The sequence below is a fragment of the Mesoplodon mirus genome (assembly GCF_964341445.2).
Source record: "Mesoplodon mirus genome assembly, chromosome: 9".
Lineage (NCBI taxonomy): Eukaryota > Metazoa > Chordata > Mammalia > Artiodactyla > Ziphiidae > Mesoplodon > Mesoplodon mirus.
The window spans coordinates 44,794,902-44,811,898 of NC_138985.1; the positions used below are offsets into that span (position 1 = coordinate 44,794,902).

General features: G+C 35.9%; 1 protein-coding gene across 1 annotated transcript; it reads left to right on the top strand.

Annotated features, from left to right (window-relative positions):
* Positions 1–15,522: 15,522 nt before the first annotated feature.
* PRPS1L1 (phosphoribosyl pyrophosphate synthetase 1 like 1) lies at positions 15,523–16,522 on the top strand (the record flags this gene model as incomplete). The annotated part of the gene is given in 5 exon segments (XM_082632610.1): positions 15,523–15,878; positions 15,881–15,950; positions 15,952–16,396; positions 16,400–16,468; positions 16,472–16,522. Coding segments are annotated over 5 exon segments (918 nt in total). The 5' UTR covers positions 15,523–15,595.
* Between the last annotated feature and the right edge of the window lie 475 nt (positions 16,523–16,997).

Genomic DNA, 16,997 nt, shown 5'->3' on the forward strand with positions numbered 1-16,997 from the left:
GTCTTTTACCTACCAGGAATTATTTCCATAGGCAAACTGTATGAAACTCAGCCACTTTAATACAGAAGAGACAGCACAAAAATCACTGCTATGTAGCAACCAAGCAAAAACAGTGCTGATTTATGAAACTTCACAGACTCAGAAATAGAAACAAAGCACTAAATATTCATGAAATCCCATACACTGCCTGCACATAAGTTACATCTCAGTGATTTGTAACTTAGTTATAGGCAAAAAATAATAATCTGAGCACATTCAAACATATGGAACCTTTCAAGTGTTAAGTTTCACTAAATTTTGGTCTTATTTTATTTTGAGTCATAAATAAACTATGAACATGTTGTAAATGGTTGGCCATAATCTAAACCTCCCAAAGAAAAGTAAACAAAGATTTCATCAGAAAAACAAGAGAGCAACTATGGAAAGAAGGATTTAATGAAAATCTTCTCTGATTGCAGTGTTTTTAGAAAGTGGTAGAAGCTCTTTAAAGACACAAAGACACAAGTGAAAGAAGCAAGTAAAGTTCTGTCATTCAACAAAGCAACATCATAAACCTATCATGCAAACAGAATTAAAGTAAGAAAACAATCTGTGTCATGTACTCTTTGAATTAATCATAAATTCAAGACATAATCTGATAGTTAATACAATAATCAAGGAAATCTTAAATTTCAATGAGTTACCTTGCCAATTTTGGTTCCAGTTTCATAATGTAATTATCCCAATTTTATTTAACTATACCAATGACAGATGCAAACTTCAAATACAAACAGTATGCCTATATTCCATGTTTAAAGTGGAAAGATCAAAAGCATACCACTGGTAAAATCTAACAATTCAACCCAAAATCTGTTTATTTATTTCAGATATATTACCTTTTTTAAAGAAATATAATTTAATTAATTGCTAAAAAATTCATTCTTTTAATCCACTTTGCACTCCGTGTTTTTTTCTTCAGTGTGTGATAAACCATAATTAACCCCAAGTAGCTCTGGAACATAGTGCTGTTCTTTAACAACTGTTAACAAACAAACAAAAACTTATTTAATTAGAAAAAATTTACAATCAAGATATACACTTCTGTGTGTGTGTGTGAAGGGAGGCTGTTTGTTTTCAAATGGGCTTAGTTTACCTGTGATACAAATAAATGCTCAAAGATAATGTATCACCTCCACTGAAATGCTTTTGTTCTTAAAAAAGCAAGCAGGATACTGCGATGCATAAATAGTAGTTAAGCATTAGGAATGTGAGGTGACACATCCAGAATAAAACTATAAATAAATAAAACATCGGTCAGACCCACGTGAGCGCAAATTGTTTAGATTCAGAGATTCAAGAAAGCGATGTACAGAGCAGTAAAAAGGATCAAAGGATTTAAAAACAAAACCTATAATAAAAGCCTTGACAAAATGAGATTATTCAGCAAAGGAATTTTTTAATAATGGTTCTCAAGTATGTGAAGAGGATGGTATCAGCTGCTCTCCATCTTTACTGAGGAATGAATAAGTAAGAATAATTCTCAGGAGAGCAGACTTAAGTGAGATATAAGAGAATATCTCAAATCAGTTATATTTTTAAAAAGAGCAAATCATTCAAAGGATCTGTGGGATTTCCTTCCCTGGAGATATGTATAAGTAAGGTATATATTCTTGTTCAAAATGTTTCAGTGATGTCTTGCTGGGAGGAATAGTCTACTATCACTGAAACTCAGGATAGAAAGCTCATGTTTCCCAATTACCATTTATTGCTTTCAAATATTCTAAAAATGGAGACTTACTATATAGTTATAAGAATTAAATATTGAAATATTCAAAAGATTTTACAATCTATAGTTAAAATATGCTTAATCCCTGTTAGATAAACTACGGGAAATGAGAAACCATCCTTTTTAGTTAACCAATAATTTTCTACATGGCCTTATGACTAAACTTTTTTTAAAGAGACCTTACTCTATCCTTATATCTGGAGAAAACTTGCTATCATCAGGAGGCATTAAGCTGTCAGTGTCTTCCCAGCTCTCACCTGACAGAGGAGTACTTGGGTAAAGGCTCACTCTAGTTCAAGAAGTCAGATGGAATCAAGCCTCTATGTAACGAACAGGCATACCTTCAGCATGTGACCCGCTCATTACAGCTCTCTCTAATCCCATGGGAGAGAGATGGACACAGCAATAATTTGCTGGCTCTACTACACTGTTATCACCCCTCCAGGAGGAAGATACATGGCAAGTGAAAGAAGAACCTGGAGCAGGTCTCCATATAGACCAATCCTGCTATCACTTTTCAAAATTTTCAATGCTTGTCTGTATTCTGTACACATAAGTAGCTAACATTTATAAAGTGTATATTTATATGTGATATACATATAATATATAAAGTACTGTTACTGATGGTTCATATTTGTTCTACTTATTTAATCCTCACAATCCTGAAAGGTTGGTACTATTATTGTCATCCTTTTAACAGATGAGGAAACTTTGGCAAATACAAGTTAAGTAAGTTGTCCAAAGCTACTGAGATATTAAGCTATTGAGCCAAGATTTAAACACAAACAGTCTGGCACCAGAGTCTGTGCGCAAGTCCATAACATCAAACATCCATCCCCTCTGTTGTTGGATTAAACATACAGAAAATAAGAAATCAGCTATTTCTCTTCTACTCCTTATACTTGGAAACATCATTAGTCACTGCTTTTCTAGGCACCAAACACAGCACAGAACTCTCCAAAGTTAGTGAAAATAAAATATTGCTTTAAATTATTTATACATAATTTTCAAAAAATAAAATAATATCTCATTGTCATAAATTCATTTATCCACTGGCAAAAACTCTTTTCTTATGTCTACAAAAGGAAGGAAGCAGATTGACCTAATAAGCTATTTCTTGTTTTTCACTGTAGTTTATTTGAAAAGAGAGCTCATGAATTGAATTGATAAGAAGTAAATTAACAGATAGGGATATGAAGCAGAATGCATTTACACAAAAAGTAACTGTTGGTGAAGTAAACTGCTAAAGTCAACAACAATCACAAGTAATATTTTTAAGGACAAATTACTAGAAGGTAGTATACAGAATATACATTCATTATATATATTTAGTCTCTCTTATCACTGACCTTAAGTTTATCATAAGTATAAGAATAACCTTGATTTCAAAGGTCCTAGCAGACATGGGAAAACCAGGTTGGAACTGTAAATATAACTACCATGGCGCAAGCACAGTCTAGCTAATTCAAAAAATGAGACCCGTCTCCGAATGTACCACAGTGAGCTATTTCTGACAATTTCTCAGACTACCAGTTTCTGTTTCTGCTAAATAGCCTGCAGACTTGTCCAGTCCAGTCTCTTTATCAGCCACCATGGCACAATCTCTGCTACCACTAGCCTTCCTAACGCGGCTTCTCCACAGGGACAAGTGTTCTCTGCCTGTTCCAATTGCTGCTCACTGCCTGCACCACTCTGCCCTCAGGGAGGGAATATGAGCAAAGGCTCACCCTATATTCTGGATACAAGAGCTAAGACTAGCTCTAATTATCTTAGGTTTCAGTTTTATAGACTTCATGGGTCAAGGGTAATGCAAGTTAAGGCCCAGGGCCTGCCCAAGGTGAGGAGTCTCATAGGAGACTTTCTACTCATTAAATTGGGATGCCAAAGCTCTCTATCTTCAGAATAATGGTGAATCAGAAGTAAACCTGCCTCCATGGTCTATAGGAGGGTGGGATGGTTTGTTGGTGAGCACAGCAGACAGCAGAGAAAAACAGTGTAAGAAACAGGGGTGAAAGGGTTGGAAGGTGTGGATTCCTGAGAAGTTGTGACCTTAGGCTACCCTTACATAGTTCTGCAGCCTGGGGTTATATCACCTTGACCGTCCAGGGAAACTTAAGGTAGTCGCAGACTAATAGCAACTCCATATAGGAGTCAGAAGCAAATTTTCTCTGGAAGAAAAACTTTCATTCTAGACTTCAAAGAATTTCCTCAAATAAAATTTCATATGCCATAATGGTACATAGCTAAGCTTAAACAAGCACAAAAGAAAAAAGCCAGCATGAGCGAGAAAAATAGACAGCAGATACAGATTCCAGAAACTTCAGACATTGAAATTACCGGATGCATCTTATAAAACAGCTATTATACTATGTTTTTTAAAATGGTTTGAAACAAGAACAAGTTTGAAGATACGTTCAGAGAGCAATGGACTCTAAAAACTGCCCCAGTAGATCTTTAAAAGGACTAAACAAAATGTCTTCAAATGAAAAATGCAATAATGAAAATTAAAAACTCTGTAGTTACACACACCTATTAGAATGGGCAAAATCCAGAACACTGACAACACCAAATGCTGGTGAGAATGTAGAGCAACAGGAACTTTCATACATTGCTGGTGGGAATACAAAATGGTACAGCCACTCTGGAAAACGGTTTGGCGATTTTCTTACAAAACTAAATATATTCTTACTATACGATCCAGAAATCACACTCCTTGATATTTACCCAAAGGAGTTGAAAATTTATGCCCACACAAAAACCTCCACACGGATGTTTATAGCAGTCTTATTCATAATTGCCAAAACTTTGAAGTAACCAAGATATCCTTCAGTAGGTGAATAGATACATAAACTCTAGTACATCCAGACAATGGAATACTATTCAGTGCTAAAAATAAGTGAGCTATCAAGCCATGAAAAGACATGAAGGAAACTTAAATGCATATTACTAAGTGAAAGAAGTCAATCTGAAAAGGCTACATATTGTATGATTCCAAAAATATGACATTCTGGAAAAGGCAAACTATGGAGCCAATAAAAAGATCAGTGGTTGCCAGAGGTGAGGGAGGGGAGGAGAGATGAGTAGGCAGAGCACAGAAGACTTTTATGGTAGTGAAAATGTTCTGTATGATACTATAATGATGGATGTATATCATTATACATTTTGTCCAAACCTGTGGAATGTAGAACAGCATGAATGAACCCTAAGGAGAGCCATGAACTTTGGGTAATTATGATGTGTCAAGGTAGGTTCATCCTTGGTAAAAAAAAAATGTACCATTCTGGTGAGTGATGTTGATAATAAGGGAGGCTATACATGTGTAGGGCAGGGGGGTACATGGGAAATCTCTGTACCTTCCTCTCAATTTGTTGTAAAGTTGAACTGCTCTAAAAAAAATAAATAAAGTTGTTTAAAAAACCCTCAAGAGGGACTTCCCTGATGGCGCAGTGGTTAAGAATCCGTCTGCCAATGCAGGGGACACGGATTTGATCCCTGGTCTGGGAAGATCCCACATGCTGTGGAGCAGCTAAGCCTCTGTGTCACAACTACTGAGCCTGTGCTCTAGAGCCCACGAGCCACATCTACTGAGCCCACGTGCCACAACTACTGAAGCCTGTGTGCCTAGAGCCTATGCTCCACAACAAAGAGAAGCCACCACAATGAGAAGCCTGCACACCGCAATGAAGAGTAGCCCCTGCTCACTATAACTAGAGAATGCTTGTGCGCAGGAACGAAGACCCAATGCAGCCAAAAACCCCAAAAAAACGAAAAGGCAATGAGGAGTTGTCTCCATTAGTCTTTTTTTGTGTGTGTGGTATGCGGGCCTCTCACTGTTGTGGCCTCTCCTGTTGCGGAGCACAGGCTCCGGACGCGCAGGCTCAGCGGCCATGGCTCACGGGCCCAGCCGCTCCGCGGCATGTGGGATCTTCCCGGACCGGGGCACGAACCCATGTCCCCTGCACCGGCAGGCAGACTCTCAACCACTGCGCCACCAGGGAAGCCCTCTCCATTAGTCTTTAAAAAAAAACCACACAAAAAAACAAAGAAAATAAATAAATAACCCTCAATAAACTGGTTTTATAGCATAATAGACACATATGAAAAGAGAACGAGTAAACTGGAAGATAGGTGAGAAGAGAGGCAGAATACAACACACACACACACACACACACAAATTTTTTAAAGGAAACTGAAAGAGAGGTTCTTGGAAAACAGAAGAGATATGTTTTGAGTTTCATCAGAGTTCCAGTAGAAGAGAGAATTAGAGAGAGGCAATATTTGAAGAGACAGTAAAAAAATAATTTCACAACTGATGAAAAACACCCATAGATTCAAGAAACCAAATGAATCTCAAGCAAGTAATTACTTCACAAAATTCCACACCTAGACATATAATAGTGAATCTGCATCAGAAAGAAAGAAAAGAAGAAGGAAAAGGAAGGAAGGAAGGAAGGAAGGAAGGGAGGGAGGGAGGAAGGGAGGAAGGGAGGGTGGGGGGGAAGAAAGAGGAAGGAAGAAAGGGGAGGAGAGAGGGAGGAAGGAAAATCTTAAAAAGCATCTAGAGGGGGAAAAATGTATCACCTTTAAAGGAATAACATTAAAGGAGACTGAATTATAAACTCCAAGCCAAAGTTCTTCACCAGCAGTATCTCAAAAATTTGTAAGGATATTTTTCAAGCAGAGGCAAATGATCCCAAATGGAAGGTTTAAGATGAAAAAATAAAAGAGAAGCAAAGAGAATAATACATAGATAGGTATATATACATGAACATCGATTATAAAAAGCAACAATAATAAAGTGATGGTAGGAGTGAAAAAGGGAAGGAAGGAAAAAAGGAAAATAGGAAGAAAGGAAGGCAAAATCATAGGCAAATATCCCCACACAATGTCAGAAGGGGATAAATGAAGTTAAATGACTTGAAGTCAAGTGGCATAAATTAACATGAAATTAAATGACATTTATAAGCAATGCATCTGATACATAAACATACAGTGAGATTGAAACTAAAAGATAGGAAAATCAACCAAATGCTATTTAAAAGATAACTAACATAACTATATTAACACCAGACAAAATAGAATTTAAGGCAGAAGGCATTACTAGAAAAAAAAAAGTGTTACTTTAAAATGATATCTCAATTCACCAAAAAGTTACAACCTAAATTTGTAGATAACCAATTAGCCTCAAAATATAGAGAAATAAAAAAAGAAAAACTTATAAGGAGAGATAGCTATATACCAATAATCACTGTGGAAATTTTAACATATTTCTCTCAGTATTTGATTAAATAGATTTTAAAAATCAGTAAAGATACAGAAGATATAAATAACATTACAAACAAACCAGATCTAATGTGTGTGTATGTATACTACACTTAACCACTCAAGAGTACATATTCTTCCTAGCACACATGGACTACTTATGAAAAGTGACCACCTAGGACCATAAAAAAAGTTTCAGCAAATTTCAAAGGGCTTAAATCACACAAAGTATGTTTTCTGTCTTCAGTACAATTAAGCTAGAAACTAAAAACAACACCAACAAGATATCTAGATGTTCCCTATATATCTGTTATTTAAGAAATAAACTAAATGGTCCCTGAAACAAAGAAATCGCCATCAAAACTGGAAAACAGTTTTACCTGAATACCAACAGAAATACTATAAAAATATTACATATAAATCTTAAGTTAAAACAGTACTTAGAAGAAAAATGTATACCTTTGAATATTAATAAATAATAAGCTAAGCATACATCTCAAGAATTTTAAAAAGAACAGCAAAATAAGCACAAAGAAAGGATGAAAGGACATAATTAAAAATAATCTTAAAGTCAACAAAGTTTGAAACAAGCAGCCAGTGAGGGTGCATCAACAGTTTCAACCATTAGTTTTTTTGGAAAAGACTGATAAAATGAATAGCCTTCTGGTGAAACCGATCAAAAAAAAAATAGTTTCAAAAATCTAACACCAGAAATGACGAAGGGAATCATATGAAAGATGCTGCAGATACAAAAAACATAATAAAAGGATATTGTGGGAAGCATTGTCAGTAAAATTTGAAAATTTGGATAAAGTAGGAAATTTTGTAGAAAAATAAAACAACAAAACTGACAAAAAAAATGGAAATCTGAATATAACCAATAATCTATAACCTAAATGTAAGTGATAACCATTAGAAAAATCGAATAAGTAGTCAAATATCTTCTGGTCCAGTTCCACTTAATGTCATAATTTCTACAACTTTTCCATAGGACAGAAAAAGATGAAAGGCTCTCCAACTCACACATAGCTAGTACAATCTTGTTTTCTTAACCTAATAAGTACAGACAAAGGATTATGGGCCAAATTCTCTCATAAAGATACATGAAAACATTCTAAATAAAATATTACCTAACTGAATCAAGTAATATATAAAAAGGACAATATATCATGATTAAATTGGGTTGATCCTATGAATGTAAGGTCTGTTTAACATTAGAAAAAAAATCACTGTAATTTACCATATTAAGAGGATAACCAAGAAAAATCATATTATAATCATGAAAGATGCAGAAAAAAAGCACTTGACATAATCCAAGTCCCTTTCTTGATCAAAAAAAAAAAAAAGAAGAAGAAACTTTCAACAAACTAATAATAGGAAACAACCTTATAGAGTATTTCCTGATAAAATACAACACACAAACATCATACATAATGGTAAAATATTAAAAGTTTTCCCTTTTGAGATTAGAAATAGGGGAAGAATGGCCACTGTCACCATTTCTAATCAACCTGACATTAGAGGTCCTAACCAGCATCACAAGGCAAGAAGGGGGAAAAGTATAAGGAATAGATCAAAGAGCCATATTGTCATTTATTTCCAGATGATATATGGCTTATATAGAAACTTTTAAAATCCACAAATGACTTTTAAGAATGGACACAAAATTTAAGCTATGAACTATATTACTATGTAACAGAAAATACAATTTCCAGTAGATACCATTTAAATCATATAAAAATGAAGTGCCTGGAAAAATGTAAAAATGTATATCTGAGAAAGATTTCTATGGAAAAATTACAGGAACTTATTGTCATTTTAAAGAGTAATTTAAAAGAGAAATAGCATGTTCGTGGATTTGCAAACTTAATATTATAATGTCAATTTTCCCTAATTGATTTACAGATTTAATGTAATTCCAATCAAAATCCCAACAAAATTCTAAAATGTATGTGGGAGTACATGGGAACAAAAATAGCCAAAATACCCTCGAGGAAGAACAATATGTAGTCCATAGGGGTCTACTCATTCTAACCTATATTTGAATAGAGAAATTCTTTTGTTTTTACTTATTTTGTTTTGTTTATAAACTGATATACAGACCTTCCTCAACTTACGATGTGGTTACATCCCTATAAACCCACTGTAAGTTGAAAATATCATTAAGTCAAAGATGCATTTAATAACCTAACTTACCAAACATCACAGTTTAGCCTAGCCTAATTTAAATGTGCTCAGAACACTTACATTAGCCTATGGGCAAAATTATTTAACACAAAGCCTCTCACGTAATTTATTGAATATTGTACTGAAAGTGAAAAATTGAACAGCTGTATGGGTAGAAATTTGTTGTAAGTGCATATCTCATGGCTGACAGGGAGCTGCAGCTGCTGCCCCTGCCCAGCATCACGAGAGAGTACTGTACCACATATTGCTAGCCCAGGAAAAGATCAAAATTCGAAGTTCAGTTTCTAATTAATGCATATTGCTTTTGCACCACGGTAAAGGTGAAAAATTGTTAGTTGAGCCAGTGTAAGTTGGAGAGAGTCTGTACAATGGTTTCCTCCCAAAAGGCAACATCAAATCAAATCAGCAAGTATTCACTCTGTACAATACTTCATATCATCATGGACAGACAAGTGGTTTTCAGAGTTTGACAAAAAGATCCTTCTCAGTGATGAACACTGTAAAAGACTCAAGGAGGGAGGGGAAATGGGATAATAAATAGGAGAGCCTCTTAGTTTCAATCAATTCTTAGTGTGCTAATAGGTAGAAATTAATTTTTAGATGTTCAAATATCTAATGGATTTTTAAAACTCCCCAAATAACAAGAATTGACATCTTATACATATTTGTCAAAGTATTTCTGTAACATAATACAGGTATTTTAAGTTGAAGGATATATGTGTACTGTTCATAAAGAATTATGTGATATTTGAAAGCAATATTCATATGTAGAAAAGAACATGACAAGATCTAGAAGCCAAATAAAATATGCAAAATTACAAGGGCTAGTGAAATGAGTAGAAGCAAAATAAATCAACTATTACCTTTTATTTTCCCAAAATAAATAAATGTTAACGATGCATACCAGTGGTTCTCAGAAGTGTGGTCACCAGAATGGCAGGATCAGCAATACCTGGTGTCTTCTAAGAAACATGAAGTCTGAGTTTCCACCCTGGACCTACTGATCAGTAACTCTGGGGATGAGGCTCAGGAATCTATATCTCACACTCCCTACTGGTGATCCTGCTGTCCTTGAATCTTACTATAATTTTTTTTTTTTTTTTTTTTTTTTGGCGTGCAGGGATTGAGTCCACGCCCACTGCAGTGGAGGTGCAGAGTCTTAACCACTGGACCACCAGGGAAGTCCCCTGCTGCCTTTGAAGTTGGAGAATCACTGAACCATTTCAAACCACGCTACACTCAATTTTTTCTTATGTGAATGGACAACTGGGTTTAATGTTTATTACGAAGATTAAATAAATTATCATAATGGAAGAGAAAAAATCCTTAAAATAGGTTTGAATAGCATAAATGGAGCTTGCATTTTGTCAAAATATAATTAACATCAGTATCTTTTTACTAATTTCATGAAACTAATATTCTACATGAGAAGGGAAAGATCCATACCTGCTTTAAAATACTTAAAAATATTTCACATAAATATTAAGGAGATATTTTCTTATTTGCAATTTACTAGTTATGGAACCTCTCCATACATTGCCTCATCTGTCATTACAATTATTTATTATTCAGCACACTTAACCTCATTATTATTCCAAGACTATTATTTCATACTAAGATTTTTAAGTTCATTAGAAATTTTTTAAAAATTCCAAAGTGTGTTTCAAAAATACTGTCACGAGTCTAACATAATACTCAAAATTAAAGTCGCATTTCTGAGTAACAAAATTTTGTCTTTTTCTCCTATTTGTTTCACTCATATTTATTTACCTAATCACCATCTTCACATCTATTGTAATAAAATGACAGATTTCCAATTAAAAACTCAGTAAACAAACACAGTAGTCAACTTCAATTGTAAACAATCACAAAACAAACTTTAAAGCATTTCTACCAATGTAAAGCTCTGTGGGAAATTGTTTTCTCAAAGTATTGTAGATGATTATTATGAACAAAATAAATGAGGTAAGGTAATGTTACAATAATGATCTGGAACTCTGAGTCAAATGAGGAAGATTAAAGGCACAAAGAAACTCTTCCTAATAAACAAGCAGATAACTGCTGGAAAGAAAAATATGTTCCTTTTGAAATTAACTGCCATACATTCTCAAACTACACAAAGCTGTCATAAAGGACATCTAAATCTGTCCTTGTTTGTAACATGTGTTGTGACAAGATTTGACAGTTTATCAAAGACCTATAATTGTCACCTAAACATCTAGCATTTTGTCAACTGCAAGCGTGTTTAGTGAAAGCATTTATTTTACTTATAATACAACAACGATTTTTCTCCACTTTCTGAAAGAACCAACTGACTTTCTTTTCTCCTTAGTTGATCAAGCTGCATCAGGGCTCTCTTTGAATTATTTATGTTGGAATTGTGAAGGGTAAAAGAATAATCGGTAAAGCAAGAAACTATTCCCAAGGTAATAGATATATTCTGGGTATTGACTCAAAAGACCTTCAAAATACAATAATTCTCACAGATCTGTAGAGATGACATTTAAATATGCTTGCCTTGGGAAGGAGAAAGATAAGGCATTTTCTCTATACCACAATTTTTGTTTCCAGAGTAATTTATTAATAACATCTTAAATAGAGAGAATGTTGTTCAACGGGCATCATTCCTACCTATAACCTTTGTCAGAAACAGTCAATGATAAGATAGATGTCTTTCTCAACCTACAGAGGCTAAAATAAACAGGAGCTAAATCCCCTTACAATAGACCCATGTAACAGAAATATCAGAGTAATAAAGATATTTCCATGACACTACTAATCATTCATTTCTTTCTGGAAATAATTCTTAAAAGCAAAAGAATTTTCCAGTCTCAGCTTTGGAGTTTTGCTCTTTGTTGTAGTTGTTCGACAAAAGAGTAAAATTTTTGTGCAACAATTTCTACATAACCTTTTGATTTTTTCCTTCATTCTGATAAACCTCAAAGAAAAGGCCTAAACATGGTATAGTGAGAAAAGCCCTATTTGGAAATTCAGGGATTCCGTGTTCTAATCCATATTCTGCCTCTAATTAGCTGTTAGATCCCAGGCAACTTGCTTCGTTTCTCTGGGCCTCAGTTCCCTGTCTGTGAATTAGGATGCTAGACCAGGTGGTTGCTAGACCGGGTGGTTTCTAAGGTCATTTCCATCTTTAACATTTTATGATTCTAGACAAATCCCTGAAACTGTGAGGTGTTGCAACAGCCAGAGCGTGGATCAAAAATAGCAGCAACACAAAAATTTCTCCTACTTAACACCTCAAGGAAAATGCAACCAACTATGGGTTTTTAATGTTTACATTAGCATTCAGTCCAATTTAGGTAATAATAAGTCAATTTAAAAACCTGTTTTGTTTTTCTTTAAAAACTGAAAAATGTGTGACACATTTAGAACACTAAGAATCATTTTAATTGAAGCTGCAAGTACTTTTTAGTGTTGCTAAATTAAGACACAGAATTTTCTTTAGAAATCACTGTATGTAGTCTTGGCTGAAGATGAGAATTATATAGTATAGGTGGGTCTGTTGATTTTATAATAGGAAAGAACATGAATGAAGAATTGTGGACTGAAATGAGCCTGCATATACGGTCAACCATGAAGAGTTTGAACTGAAGAGAAAAGCATGTTGATGTCTCCAGGATGTGGTTGGATCAGCAGCAGGACATTTTGATTTAGCCTTTTTGACATAGCTGTTTTTATGTTTTATAATAATAGCACATTTAATATATAAAAACACTGTTTTCTAGCAATGTGTTTCACAGACATTGTCAAATCTTATCCATTTCTGTTGCCTCCACCCATTCCTTACCTCATTCCTGATCTTACCCTATCCATGAACCAAACCTAGTGGGGAAGCTCAAAAGTGGGGTGTGAAGATACATTGAACAAATTATTTAGTAATTTCAAAATATTAGAAAATGATGATTTGGTTTTAGGCTAAATAAAAATATCCCAGAACCAAATGTTAAACACACAATTAGTAGGATAAAACTTTATGATCTCTATCTGATGTTTCCACTATTTTTATGACACAGTTTATTGTTGAAATTCCTGGTATCTATGATGTCTTCCACTTTTTAGCCTGTTACTCCAACCCCCAATGCATTTGGAAACTGTGTACTTAAAATTTCCTAAAAAAGACTTATCATATATATTTTGTTAGTCTTTTTTAAATTATAAAAGTAATAAAAGTTCAATACTACATTAATAGATGTCAATAAATTGTGACATATTCATCCCCAACTACAACCAACCTACTCCCCTCTGCAAAGGCAATCATAATAAAAAGGACTTCCTTAATGATTTGATGCTTTGACTATTACTTAATTTTAAATACATAAATATCATACTATGCGTATTTTTGTGAATGATTTTTTTACATTTAAAAATATCTTGGATCACCTCACACTGGTCAGAATGGCCATCATCAAAAAATCTACAAACAATAAATGCTGGAGAGGGTGTGGAGAAAAGGGAACCCTCTTACACTGTTGGTGGGAATATAGCTTGATACAGCCATTATAGAGAAGAGTATGGAGGTTCCTTAGAAAACTAAAAATAGAACTATCATATGACCCAGCAATCCCACTACTGGGCATATACCCAGAGAACCATAATTCAAAAAGAAACATGCACCCCAATGTCCACCACAGCACTATTTACAGTAGCCAGGTCATGGAACCAACCTAAGTGTCCATCAACAGAGGAATGGATAAAGAAGATGTGGTACATATATACAATGGAATATTACTCAGTCATAAAAAGGAATGAAATTGTGTCATTTGCAGAGACGTGGATGGACCCAGAGACTGTCACACAGAGTCAAGTAAGTCAGAAAGAGAAAAACAAACATCATATATTAACGCATATATGTGAAATCTAGAAAATTGGTATAGATGATCTTATTTGCAAAGCAGAAATAGAGACACAGATGTAGAGGACAAACCTATGGACGCCAAGGGGGAAGGGGGAGGAGGTGGAATGAATTGGGAGATTGGGATTGACATATATACACTACTATGTATAAAATAGGTAACTAATGAGAACCTACTGTACAGCAAAGGGAGGTCTACCCAGTACTCTCTGGTGACCTAAATGGTAAAGAAATCCAAAAAAGAGGGGATATATGTATATGATTCACTTTGCTGTACAGCAGAAATTGACACAGCAGTGTAAAGCAACTATACTCCAATAAATAATAAATAAATAAAATTTTAAAATGAAACAATAAAATATTTTGGAGACACTTCCATATGACTTCTTCCATATGACTACTGTGGTCTCTTTAATGGCTGCCTGTGTACATACAATACATTATCTGATAACTTAGCTATTGACAGACATTTTTGGTTTCCATATTTTGCTTTTATAAGCAATTCTAGAGAGGTTACTATTTGTCATTCATCATCTTATACCCCATAAATGGGGCAACACCTGACACACAGAACACCTTGGGAAATATTGACTAAATGGATTAATACAGCAAAAAACACTGTTATCAATATACTTTGTGAATCTTTTTATTGCATAGATTCCTAGAAGACACATTGAGCCATATGTTATGTACTCAATTTCCCTTGCAAAATCTACACACTTACACTTTCCATTAGACTAGAAGGAGTTATCTATTTTATAATTTTAGCTTACCTGGTGTGTGAAAATGAATGTCAATTTCTTGATTTCTAGCATTTTTTCATACGTTTATTCCTACTTATCTTTTTCTCACTCAGTTGGAAGAACTCTGGGCACGTTTTACACATTTCCTCCAGTCCAGAACTTTCTGTTCAATGTTACGTGTTTTGCCTTGTAGAAATTTTATATTTTTACGCATTCAGATTTAAGCTGCCCTTGGAAACTAATACAAGCACTAATAGGGGAGGAAAAAAATCTATGAACTGAAAAACGATTTGATTTTTTTGTTGTTGTTGTGGTACTTGGGACTCTCACTGATGTGGCCTCTCCCGTGGTGGAGCACAGGCTCCAGACGCGCAGGCTCAGCGGCCGTGGCTCACAGGCCCAGCCGCTCCGCGGCATGTGGGATCTTCACGGACCGGGGCACGAACACGTGTCCCCTACACCGGCAGGCGGACTCTCAACCACTGCGCCACTAGGGAAGCCCAAGATTTGATTCTTTAGTTTAGAAGCGTGAACTGGGTGCCAAGAAGGAATTTTTTTTTTTTTTTTTTGAAGACCCAGAAGGCAGTTTAGAGCGGAGCACATCCGGAAGAGACCGGAACAGCTGAGTAACAACCGGAAGCCGTTAGTTAGGGTCTGCGGTCTCTCGCGCCTGGCTAGGAGCTGGAATAGTCTGTGGTCTGACCTCTGTTCCTTTCTCAGCTGCCGGGGTGATCACCAGATGTAGAGAGCCTAGGGCAGTTGACCAAAATGCCAAATATCAAAATCTTCAGCGGCAGCTCCCGTCAGGACTTATCCCAGAAAACTGCCGACCGACTGGGCCAGGAGATGGGCAAGGTGGTGACCAAGAAATTCAGCAACCAGGAGACCTGTGTGGAAATAGGTGAGAGTGTGCTAGAAGAGGATGTCCACATAGTGCAGAGTGGTTGTGGCGAAATCAACGACAGTTTAATGGAGCTTTTGATCATGATTAATGCCTGCAAGATTGCTCCAGCCAGCCGAGTTACTGCAGTCATCCCGTGCTTCCCGTATGCCTGCAGGATAAGGAGGATAAGAGCCGAGCCGCAGTCTCCGCCAAGCTTGTTGTAAATACGCTGTCTATAGCAGGTGCATGCTTCTCAAATTCAGGGCTTTTTTGATATCCCAGTAGACAATTTGTATGCAGATCCAGCTGTCCTGAAGTGGATAAACGAGAATATCTCTGAGTGGAGGAACTGCACGATTGTCTCTCCAGATGCTGGTGGAGCTAAGAGAGTGACCTCCGTTGCAGAAAGATTGAATGTGGACTTTGCCTTGATTTACAAAGAACCGAAGAAGGCCAATGAAGTGGACCGAATGGTACTAGTGGGATATGTGAAGGATCGTGTGGCTATCCTTGTGGATGACATGGCTGACACTTGTGGTACAATCTGCCATGCAGCTGACAAACTTTTCTCAGCTGGAGCCACCAGAGTTTATGCGATCTTGACTCACGGAATCTTTTCTGGCCCGGCCATTACTCACATCAACAGTGCAGGCTTTGAAGCAGTAGTAGTCACCAATACCATACCTTAGGAGGATAAGGTGAAGCATTGCTCCAAAATACAGGTGATCGACATCTCCATGATCCTTGCAGAAGCCATCTGAATTCACAATGGGGAATCTGTCTCCTACCTGTTCAGCCATGTCCCATTGTGATAGAATAACATTGGGGTTGTTGTATTTTTAAATAAAATAAGATAAAATAAAAATATACCCTGACCGTTGGTTTCCCTTGGTGTTTGATGAAAAGTTCGGCAGTAGACCCTGTTTGTTCCAGTGTGGCTTTCTGCATCCCACATCATGTATATTAGATGCTTATTTTAGATTGGAGAAAGACAGATTGAGAATAATTGCTGGAATATCCTATCTGGGTTGTCTCATTCTGGTTTCTTTGATGATTTTGTGAGCCTTGCAGCTCTAACTACAGTTCAGCTGCTGACTTCAGACTTTGAAGGTGTTGTGTGGAGTTGTATGGAATTAATTGGGGAAACTTAGACTACTTTATATGTGAATGCTTCAGAGTTCACTTTGTTCAGAACAACTAACAATGCAACCAACCCAATCCACCACCACCACATCTCCATCCCACCAACCCCCTCTTATTCCTTGTATTCCCCTGCCCTCTTCCCCA